We start from the raw sequence: 12,334 nt of genomic DNA on the forward strand, positions 1-12,334 counted from the left end.
AGTGATCAACTGAAAAGTGAACTTGAATAAATGTAGCCCAAGGCCTGGGCTACACTGGCAGCTTTAGTCGCATTGCACAAGGCCTGTAACCGCTTGTTCTTAATGCAGTGTGAATGTCTGAGCTGAAAACAGTCATGTTGCAGCAATAATATGCAGAAAATCACAATTAATTTGCACACATGGCAGATGCACGTTTCCATGTGAACAACAGACAAAAAACGTAAAGAAAATATAATGAAGCAATTGCATGGCATCACGCTGTGTTCTCCAATGTGGACAGTGGCACGAAATTTTATCCCAAAATACTGAGTTTATATAACACCCCTGCAGACCCAAGGCCGCTCTCCTGCAGCGATTAGTACAGCTTGCAGTTCTGAGCCACTGATTTCTCTAGTCTTCAAATTGCCTGCGGAATACAGTAACTGATTTACTGGCACATGATTTGATTAAACATAAAATGAACACAAACATATTTTCTATCTATTTCATTACAATAAACCCAATCACTATAAGACGTGCCTACAATTTGTGCATTTATGGAAGAGTACGGGTCGCTCATGTGGTCCCGGGGTCGCAGGGGAATGGAGAAAAACGCTATTGTGATACAATTCTCTATTATTAATCTTCATTTATGGACCAAGTGGATAAAACAAAGGAACAAAGTATACTTTCAATAATGTGCAGCGGCTATGAATTTGGAGAAATAGGCTTTATTGATAGGCTTTATAAAAGCTGTATGCAATTACAGCGCTGAATGATTTGAATAATAGACTGTCTGACATATTCTAGGATAAGTGGCTGCTACATTTCTCAGATATTAGGGTCATATACTCATCTATTCTTACTCCAAGCTCTCCTTTGCCTGGTAATAAATTAATTTCTTAGTGTTAGCTCAGCATGTGCCCTACAGTTAAATTCATTTTCGCTCTCTCTGAAGAAAAAAAGTTAAACAAAAAAAATAAAAAGTTAGGACATAATTTCCGATTTCACAGCTATTATTTTAGAATATGCAAAAAGCTGCTTATTGTTCCCCTGCTGTGCCACTGTAACAAGGATGATCCAACTACATAATGCAGAGTGTGTCAAATATCAGAGTATACAACAAACGCAGTGGGAAGATCGGCAAAGAAAAGAAGGAGATTGTGGAAAGACAGGAACCATCGATGCCACCGTGTCACTAAGTCGACAAAATACAAAATATAAGCACCGGGTGAACTCCCACCAGCAGCATTAAATATTGCGGATTCGGCACATTCCAAAGTAAGATAAGACATTGTATAATCCTGCTAGTGATTTATTTGCAGATGTAAAAAAACAAATGGATAGATAATATATCTATAATATATAAGTCTAGTGGCGTGTGTTAGTCTGTGTGTGTGTGGAAAAAAAAAAACCAAGCTGCAGCGCCACCTGCTGGGCAGAGTTATACACTGACCTACTAAATTCTTAGTGTGTGTGGAAAAATAAACTCAGAAAGGGCTGAAATTTGGTATACTAAGATGTTTTTAATTTGTTAATTTAATGTGTTAATTGTTAAAAGTGTTTATAAAGATTTTAAAAAAATATATATATATTTCTTGAAGGAGAAGTGACAGTTGGGAGTGGTTGGTGGTTGCCGGGGGTGACAGTTGGGAGTGGTTGGTGGTTGCCGGGGGTGACAGTGGGGAGTGGTTGCCGGGGGTGACAGAGCGAGAGGAGTGTGATACTCAGGACCGCTGAGAGAGATCCCTGTGTCTGGATAGACTTCTGGATAGATGTGGCGATAAAGATGAAGGATGAGGTGATGGAGAAAAATGATGAGGTGGTGACATGTGGACAAAACCACGTTAAAAAAGGGCGCTTGCGTCGGGAAGTAACGCTCTTCCCCTGAGGAGGCCTGGGCTAGGCCCAAATGCATGACAAGAACCTTTTTAACACCTTAAGTAGCTTGATTTGACTAGAAGGCATGAGTATCATGCACGGGTTAACACACATATATATATATATATATATCTCAGCATTTAAAGAACAAAACACAAAAACAAAACAACGATGTACCATGGCCCTCAACTTGCAGACCCTTGTGATTTCCGGGATACACACTTCTGCCGGCGCATCTACTGACGAATCCCCAAAATAATCATCCTAGAAAAGTTTGAATGCAAACTGTGCTGTGTAAGGTTATCTAGGCTGCTGATTGGACGGCTCTCACAGCTTGTCCAATCACCTGCCATCAGCATTGATAAAAACCACTGTGCATAAGACGACTTCTCCTTGCGGTCAGCCTTATGAAATAAAGTTCTAAGGGCTACAGTGGCAGCCCGGTTACAGATCAGCTTAAAATAGATGTTTAGCATTTTAATGCATGATCCAGGCTTTGAATTGATATTTATTTCCTTTTAATGACTTTACTGTTTGCTACATTCTGGTTTCTAAAAAATATTTCAAAGTGACTACAGGCTATATGTATGTGAAAAGCCATAAATAAAAATAATAAAATATGATATTAAAAGTTTATCTGCTTATAATAAACAACAGTAATTAGAATTGAATCACAAAACTAAAAGGAGTAAATTCCAGGCTACTGAAGAAAAGCATCATGGGAACCCAACATACGGATAAGCCATAGACCACTCTGCAACAGCTAGCTTTACAACACATATTTCAGCTACCAGTTCCTGTTAATAGCACATAGGGAGAACCACTGCACAACATGTACTCTGTACTAATCCGCCCTCACACTACCACATAGAGCCACTAGGGAGCCAGGCAGCAATACAAGCCAAGACGGAGTATTCTAGCAGGTAATACGACAGTTACCCAGAGAACATCAACAGGAGGAAACAAATATATTCAGTAGACACTATTTTAGCTTCCCAACAGACAATTAAATCATAAGAGAAAAGCACCACTTACATTTATTACTGGTGATGAGGTGGAGAGGGATAAACCTTGTAGATCTCCTATTAAACTAGGAGAGAGAATGGCAGGTTTGGGAACAGCTACAGGAGTGGATAAACTAGTAACTGCAAAAGAGAAAAAGACATAGTAATTCCATATCTCTGTAGGTATACTGATGCAGAAGTAATGTCATTAAGTTAGGAGTTTGGATATAACCATAGATAAATATAAAACTAAAGGACATACTTAAAATATATACATTGTGCAGTACTCTTATTGAACGGACGTATATTATATAATATATTATAAGACATTACTCTATTGCATCACCCTTACAAGACTTCATAAAATAAAACAGTCAGATGATCAACGTTAATATGTTATTCTTACAATCAGTGTTCGAAGTCGAAATTTAGACGTGGCGGTATGGAGAATGTAAGTGAATGGAATGTGATAGTGTTACAATGAACGCAGTAGAAGTGGCGGTATGACATACCACTGTATACTGGACCACTTCCACCACTGTGTATATATATATATATATATATATATATATATATATATATATATATATATATATATACACACACACATATATATATATATATATATATATATATATATATATAATGTAAGTGAATGGAATGTGATAGTGTTACAATGAACGCAGTAGAAGTGGTGGTATGACATACCGCCGTATACTGGACCACTTCCACCACTGTATGTATGTATATATATATATATATATATATATATATATATATATATATATATATATATATATATATATATATATATATATAATGTAAGTGAATGGAATGTGATAGTGTTACAATGAACGCAGTAGAAGTGGTGGTATGACATACCGCCGTATACTGGACCACTTCCACCACTGTATATATATATATATATATATATATAATGTAAGTGAATGGAATGTGATAGTTTTACAATGAACGCAGTAGAAGTGGCGGTATGACATACCGCCGTATACTGGACCACTTTCACCACTGCTTACCAGAGCCGTAACGAGGCCGGTGCGGGCGGTGCCGCCGCCCCGGGCGCAGTCCCTAGGGGGCGCAGTGGCCGTCCGCACCGACTTCTGTGTGAGGAGTGAAAAGAAAAAAAAAAAATTAAACAGACCTCAGATTCAGACTGCCGGCCGCCCGGCGAATCCAAGATGGCGGCCGGCACCCGGCTCCACCCCCTTCTGAACTCTGCCCTCTGCCTCAGCGTCTGATGTCATGACGTTGCTAGGCAGCAGAGGAGCAGAGAAGCAGAGAAGCAGAGAGGAGCCAGGCAGCGACGGCTGGACAGGAGGTAAGTTTCAAAGCAGGGGAAGGGGGATGTAAGCTGCAATTATGGAGGGGATGTAAGCTGCAATTATGGAGGGGATGTAAGCTGCAATTATGGAGGAGATGTAAGCTGCAATTATGGAGGGGAGGGGGGGATGTAAGCTGCAATTATGGATGGAGGCAAGAGGGGGGGAATGTAAGCTGCAATTATGGATGGTGGCAAGGGGAGGGGGGAATGTAAGCTGCAATTATGGATGGAGGCAAGGGGGGGGGATGTAAGCTGCAATTATGGATGGAGGCAAGAGGGGGGGAATGTAAGCTGCAGTTATGGATGGTGGCAAGGGGAGGGGGGAATGTAAGCTGCAATTATGGATGGAGGCAAGGGGGGGGGGGAATGTAAGCTGCAATTATGGATGGAGGCAAGAGGGGGGGAATGTAAGCTGCAATTATGGATGGTGGCAAGGGGAGGGGGGAATGTAAGCTGCAATTATGGATGGAGGCAAGGGGGGGGATGTAAGCTGCAATTATGGATGGAGGCAAGAGGGGGGGAATGTAAGCTGCAATTATGGATGGTGGCAAGGAGAGGGGGGAATGTAAGCTGCAATTATGGATGGAGGCAAGGGGGGGGGAATGTAAGCTGAAATTATGGAGGGAGGCAGGGGGGGAATGTAAGCTGCAATTATGGAGGGGGGGAGGGGATGTATGCTGCTATTAGGGAGGGGGGAATGTGTGCTGCTATTAGGGAGGGGGGGAATGTGTGCTGCTATTAGGGAGGGGAGGAATGTGTGCTGCATCTTGCTATTATGGAGGGGGGGGGGATGCTGCTATGCTTTATGAGGGATGGGGGGGTATGCTGCCCTAATGTGTGAGGGAAGGGGGGTATGTATTAATATAATGTGTGATATGAGGGTAGGGAGGTTGGGTGTCTTAGTACATGGGTGGGAGGTAGGCTATTAATTTAATGGTGACGTTTAGGCGGGGCTAATTATTTAATGGGTACTAGTTTATTTGTGGGGTGCTGGTGGGTCAATTTAATTTATTGATGGGGCTTTTTAATTTAATGGTGGGGTCTATTAATTTCAGGTGAGGTATTTATCTGTATTGCAGTCACAAGAATGCTCTCTGTATAGTATGGTGGTCACAGGAATGCTCTCTGTATAGTATGGTGATCATAGGAATCCTCTCTGTATAGTATGGTGGTCACAGGAATGCTCTCTGTATTGTATGGTGATCATAGGAATCCTCTCTGTATAGTATGGCGGTCACAGGAATGCTCTCTGTATAGTATGGTGGTCACAGGAATGCTCTCTGTATAGTATGGTGGTCACAGAAATGCTCTCTGTATTGTATGGCGATCATAGGAATCCTCTCTGTATAGTATGGCGGTCACAGGAATGCTCTCTGTATAGTATGGTGGTCATAGGAATGCTCTCTGTATAGTATGGTGATCATAGGAATCCTCTCTGTATAGTATGGCGGTCACAGGAATGCTCTCTGTATAGTATGGCGGTCACAGGAATGCTCTCTGTATAGTATGGCGGTCACAGGAATGCTCTCTGTAAGGTATGGCGGTCACAGGAATGCTCTCTGTAAGGTACGGCGGACACTAGGAGGCTCTTTATATTGTATGTGTGTACATGTGTGTGTGTATATATATATATATATATATTTTTTATGTAAGTGCACATCCACATTATTTATGTAATAAATGTATTGCTATACAGCATTACACTATGTGAGTTTCTTCCTCTCCATTATCCTGAATACTACTGAGTATATATGAAGTGCCAGTTCTGGAACCTTTCAACATTGTATGAAGCATCTGCTATTCCCATGGGGTAATAAGGCTCAACTTGATTGGTGAAGATACCGGTTATACCTACAGATAAGCTTTAAAGATCTTTTATCTGGTACGCATATTATATTGGCACGGCGCTGGTGTTCTAGAGTGGTTCCTCATTTCCTTCTTCCTGTTGATCCACTATTATTACCTGAGTGTCTATACCTATTTAGTGGTTAAGATTCTGACTTTTGGTACACCTTTCTGTATTTTTATATACAGTATTATACTATTTGGCGTCCCCTCCCATTTGTTTTGTGTTATATATATTATATTTAGTGTGATGGTGACAAGGGGGCACAATGATAGAGATGGCTCCATGGCACGGTGTGATAAAGGAGAAACTGTTATGGAGAGCACAGTGGGATGAAGGGGCAGTGTGATACAGATGGTACCATTACATTTATGTTTTAATTTGTTTCAGTGAGTTTTATTTCAATAACCAATTAATTTTTTTATACAGCTAGCATGTGATAGCTGCATTTAAAGTACTTTGATTCTATGGAGGCTTATTACATAAAGATCCTTACAAAGCCAGACCAAGAATAATGGAGAGGGAGGTGGTTTCAGTGCGGTCTAGAACTTGTAAAGTGCTAGCCACGCCCCCACAGTAGGTTGACCACACCCACCCGACAATTGACACTCCCACTTAGATGGGGGGCGCCGGTTCCCTGTCTCGCCCAGGGCACTAAAATGGCTAGTTACGGCACTGCTGCTTACTATGGGTTACATCACGTTTGCAACATCATCTTAAAAAAACTTTTTAATGTACAAACCATCCCTACATATCGAAATAAGTGATCTAAGGTGACATGCAAATCAGATGGTAATAAGCACACCTCAACCACATGGCCAAATCTCTGCTTATACAATTAAGTTGTACTACTCTCTGAGAGAATCAAGGTTCTGTAATAGAGCAAATGTATCTTAGAACATAAAAGGCTACCCCAACAGTACTTACAGTCATCTAAGTCTAAGAGTGATACGTCCTTTTTTCTAGTGGGCTTGTTATCCTGAGCAGGTTTTCTTTCAACTTTCTGTTAGAAGAAATAATGTGACAGTTACATCACTAAGTAAATAATACAAATGTGATGGGCCAATTGACCATTTTTCACCATATTGGTCAATCCTTGTACCATGTGACTCAGTAAACACTTGTTTTAAGTAATCAAGCAATTTGAGATTGGATAACTGGTTTGGCTGCCATACAGTCCAAGTGAGTTTGCCAGCTCACCCACAAATGGTAAGCGGTACATTGTGGACTGAGCAACGGAATCTGTACAGTTTGGTCCTGCTTGTGTGTGGCCAAATTGTTCACTGATCTGGTCATTTGACTGAACCATGAGCGGCCTGCATAGCTTATAGCAGGAAATGCTGGGAGTCTTCTTTCTTGCTCAGGTTAAACCACACGGACTGCAGAGGGTTTACCCCACAGGGGTGTAATACAGCCCTTAATACTTTTATTAGTGAAAAAGGAACCTGGCTGCTTTAGGTTATACGTTCCAAGGAAGGGAATACATGTTGTAGTTGGTGTAGTGATATTGAACTCCTCATATAGCCACATATATCCAAAGCATACATCTCTGGAATATGTCCTAAATTGACAGACTTCTAGAAACATACAATGACTACTCTGTCAAGGTGACTTCTGTTTACTGTATACAGAGATGGGACGGGAGAAGGGACCGTGGACGCGAGAAGAGAGATGGCACGGGAGAAGGGACCGTGGACACGAGAAGAGAGATGGCACGGGAGAAGGGACCGTGGACGCGAGAAGAGAGATGGCACGGGAGAAGGGACCGTGGACGCGAGAAGAGAGATGGCACGGGAGAAGGGACCGTGGACGCGAGAAGAGAGATGGCACGGGAGAAGGGACCGTGGACACAAGGAGAGAGATGGCACGGGAGAAGGGACCGTGGACACAAGGAGAGAGATGGCACGAGAGAAGGGACCGTGGACACAAGGAGAGAGATGGCACGGGAGAAGGGACCGTGGACGGGAGAAGAGACCGTGGACGCGAGAAGAGAGATGGGACGGGAGAAGGGACCGTGGACGCGAGAAGAGAGATGGCACGGAGAAAGAACCGTGGACGCGAGAAGAGAGATGGCACGGGAGAAGGGACCGTGGACACGAGAAGAGAGATGGCACGGGAGAAGGGACCGTGGACACAAGGAGATAGATGGCACGGGAGAAGGGACCGTGGACACAAGGAGATAGATGGCACGGGAGAAGGGACCGTGGACACAAGGAGATAGATGGCACGGGAGAAGGGACCGTGGACACAAGGAGATAGATGGCACGGGAGAAGGGACCGTGGACACAAGGAGATAGATGGCACGGGAGAAGGGACCGTGGACACAAGGAGATAGATGGCACGGGAGAAGGGACCGTGGACACAAGGAGAGAGATGGCACGGGAGAAGGGACCGTGGACACAAGGAGAGAGATGGCACGGGAGAAGGGACCGTGGACACAAGGAGAGAGATGGCACGGGAGAAGGGACCGTGGACGCGAGAAGAGAGATGGCACGGGAGAAGGGACCGTGGACGCGAGAAGAGAGATGGCACGAGAGAAGGGACCGTGGATGCGAGAAGAGAGATGGCACGGGAGAAGGGACCGTGGACGCGAGAAGAGAGAGGGCACGGGAGAAGGGACCTTGGATTGGACAAGAAGAGACGGCATGGGAGAAGGAACCTTGGATTGGACAAGAGACGGCATGGGAGAAGGAACTTTGGATTGGACAAGAAGAGACAGCATGGGAGAAGGAACCTTGGATTGGACAAGAAGAGACGGCATGGGAGAAGGGCCTTGGATTGGACAAGAAGAGACGGCATGGGAGAAGGGCCTTGGACTGGACAAAAAGAGACGGCATGGGAGAAGGGCCTTGGACTGGACAAGAAGAGACGGCATGGAAGAAGGGCCTTGGACTGGACAAGAAGAGACGGCATGGGAGAAGGGCCTTGGATTGGACAAGAAGAGACGGCATGGGAGAAGGCCTTGGAGGACACGAGACTGGGAATAGTTGAAAGCTCAATCTCTACAAAGATCAAATAAACCTCCTAGTCCTCTCCTATGCATGGCAGAAATGCTTTCCCTACACATTCCCTCTCCCCCCACCACATAGAACTCCCTACTCTCTTCAAAGCATCACTGTCAGACACCTCCTACACACTAATATAAATTGATAAGAATGTAGATTTTCCACACTTTTTCTTCTCTCTCTCCTTTATGTCCCAATCAGTTATTCCCCATCTAGCTTACCAGCCCCCTTTTTTTTTTTTTTTTTTTTTAACTCTTTATTTAAAGAGGAAACAGCAGGAAAAATACAGTCAACATATTGAACATAAAAGTATTAATATACGAGGTGTCTCCTCTGTGTTGTATACATTTATATAGGTGTGGTAAGGGGGGGGGGTCGAGAGGGGGATGGGAAGAGGGAGAAGGGATGGGAGGTAGAAAGGCACAGATACAATTTACAATATTGCTAACAGAAAAAAAAAAAAACAAGAACATGGAACACTGCTAGGAACAACTAAACCACGCGTTTAAATTAGCAAGAAAAAAAACTAAATAAAAACTAAATAAATAACAGACATACATTACTCACCAGCAACACGCCGCATCCAACCTAGGGGATCCGGAGGCGGCCCAAGAGCTATATTCCACCTGCGGGAAGGGGAGCCATACTGGACAGACCGCAGCGGCCTTCTAGTGAGTACCACGGGGCCCATACCTTATCAAAGTTATATGATTTATCGTGAAGGTAGCACGTTATACTCTCCATGCTTGCGACATGTCCTATGTAAGACCGTAATTCCTGCATGGAGGGAGCATTGGGGTCTTTCCAATGTTTTGCTATTAGGGATTTAGCAGCTGCCAAGATATGGGAGATAAGCTTATTAGAGGGCGCCCTCTCATCAGGTGTAGGGCGAGAGAGAAGGAATGACCAGGGGTCTTTATATATCTGTTGTTCTGACACAGAGTTTATAAGTGTAAGAACCATGTTCCAGAAAGGAACTATGCGAGGGCAGGTCCACCATATATGTAGCATCGTGCCTCTCTGGCCACATTCCCGCCAGCAGCTCGGAGTGGCCGTGGGAAACATTCGAGACAGCCTATCAGGAGCATAGTACCACCTATAGTACACTTTGTAGGCTGTTTCCTTAATTAATGTAGAGATCGAGCTCTTGGCAATCCCCTCCCTGATCTCCTCCCAGCATGAGTCACCTGGAGGAGGTCCCAGGTCATTTTCCCATTCCCGCTCATGTCGGCCTGGGGTATCAAAGGTATATTTACCACCCCCTTTTTATTGTTAAAATAATAGTCTCTTTCTTTATTGTTTGTGATATTCTGTTAAATCCTGGAATATATTGGTCAGCACCTACTATGGTGAGCTCATTGCCCTGCTGTAATATGTGTGTTTTCGTCTGACCATACAAATTAAAGAATTATTTGGGAAAAAAAAAAAAAAAAGATGCTTTAGTTCTGCAAGGTTTCCTGTAAGACCAGCACTGAGCCAGGAAACAGTAAAAGAGAAGGTGGAACTGACGGACTATAGAATGAGTTCCATTCACACATAATATATCTATATACTACAGAGTGCTCAACATAGCAAGAAGATATTAGTGTGACTGCATAGCTTTAGGCAGAGGTTACTCTGAAAATCTACTTTATAAGGAGTAGTCACAAGTGTGAGAGATGCCTGGATCAAAAGGCAACACTAGACTTGCATTGAACAATGTCTACATGATAACATGACTATGTAGAAGGGTTACATGGATGATGTTTTATTACCTTGACGGAACAGTGTAAACGCAGCCACTGATACCAGTACATGTGAACATGCAGAGAAATATGGCTTCAATGAAACTTCTACCTAAATATATTTCTCAGCACGTATATCTCTAAATATATAAAGAATAGTGTCTTGTGATTTCTTTCATCACGCTCCTTATGTTTGTGGTGTCTACAGCAACACCCAAAAAGTGGGGTTTAACAATTTCATTGTAAAACTGGTGCACAGCACAGAAGACGATAGGCTGAGCGTCTCACCTTCGTGCTGGTCACAGTTCTAGCCGCCTGTGGCTTGTGATCGTTGTCATCTTCAGAGTCCGACGCTGATTCAGAGTCTGAACTATCGTCAGAAGAACTGGATCCTTCACTTTCTACAGCGCTTCCATCTTTCTCATCTTCAGACTCACTTAAAAGAGAAGATTAAAATGTACCATATTACCGTAAAATGAAATAATGCAGCTGAAAACAGCCAGCTACCTGAGCATGTCCTCCCTGTTGTCTATATGGCCTTACACCCCAGATGCCTAAACAAACAGGTTTCACTCACTTATTCTCAAGTGCCAATAATACAGCTAGTACGTGCACAGTGGGTGGAATAGGAGTCATTTACAATTTTACATTAAGTTTAAAATAAAAACACATAAAAAGTAAATGCATGCGGCACACACTGATATTTCCCATAAACCCCTAGAGAACACTATATTTACCAGAGGCGGAACTAGTGAGCTGTGGGCCCTGGTGCAGGGAGGCGGGGACCCCGACATTTCGCCATGCAGTGGGCCCCATTATCTCCAAGGGCCACGGTGCATGGCACCTGCCACACCAATGGTAGTTCTGCCACTGAGATTTACTATGTAAACAAATTGATGCAATTACCCAATGAAGATTTGAACCCTGCACATGCCAAATTAGTCCTCCGTCAACTCCTTTATGGGCTAACTCATACTCGGGACACATCATTGAGATATATATGAAACTTTTTTTTTTTTTTATTGAGTAGTCCATTAATGTAAACCCTATATTTTGGTTTATTAAAGCACCATTTGTCACCTGCCTTTTAGGTTTATTTGGCTTCCCAGTCAGAAGTCTGATCAAATTAACCAGGAATTAATAGGCTAAATAAGAAATAAGTATTATAACCCGGCGTGAATCAGTTTTATTTAAACTTTCATCGCTGTATATTTTCTTTGTTCTTGTTTTTATGGCACTGATTGACAAATACAATCATCACACCCAAAGGGTTACCTCTAAGTGATATTACATAATACAAGTGATGAGCAATGCTGCAGTATTGTAGTGATGAAAAACCTGTAATAACTGAACCTGCAGATTTCATTTGTTCTGTGAGGGAGTAACAAAATAAATCACTTTTAAAATCATTAAATCCTGACTTAAATTAATAAAGTCATAATTAGGGCATTATGCTGTATTTGTTATGGAAGTGGCAGGGAGAGTTGCTTTAATTACTGTCTGTAATAAAGGGGGCAGAGTGCGTACTATACCCCAATCAGGGCTGTCAGCCACGA

General features: G+C 43.0%; 1 protein-coding gene across 1 annotated transcript in view; it reads right to left on the reverse strand.

Moving 5' to 3' along the window:
* Window positions 1-12,334, reverse strand: part of AP3B1 (adaptor related protein complex 3 subunit beta 1) — a 150,766-nt gene that overhangs the window by 51,351 nt on the left and 87,081 nt on the right. The window contains 3 exon segments of the mRNA XM_075182307.1: window positions 2,896-3,005; window positions 6,977-7,052; window positions 11,067-11,214. Of these exon segments, the coding sequence (XP_075038408.1) occupies window positions 2,896-3,005; window positions 6,977-7,052; window positions 11,067-11,214 (334 nt within the window).

The sequence above is a fragment of the Mixophyes fleayi genome, chromosome 1, assembly GCF_038048845.1.
Source record: "Mixophyes fleayi isolate aMixFle1 chromosome 1, aMixFle1.hap1, whole genome shotgun sequence".
NCBI lineage: Eukaryota > Metazoa > Chordata > Amphibia > Anura > Limnodynastidae > Mixophyes > Mixophyes fleayi.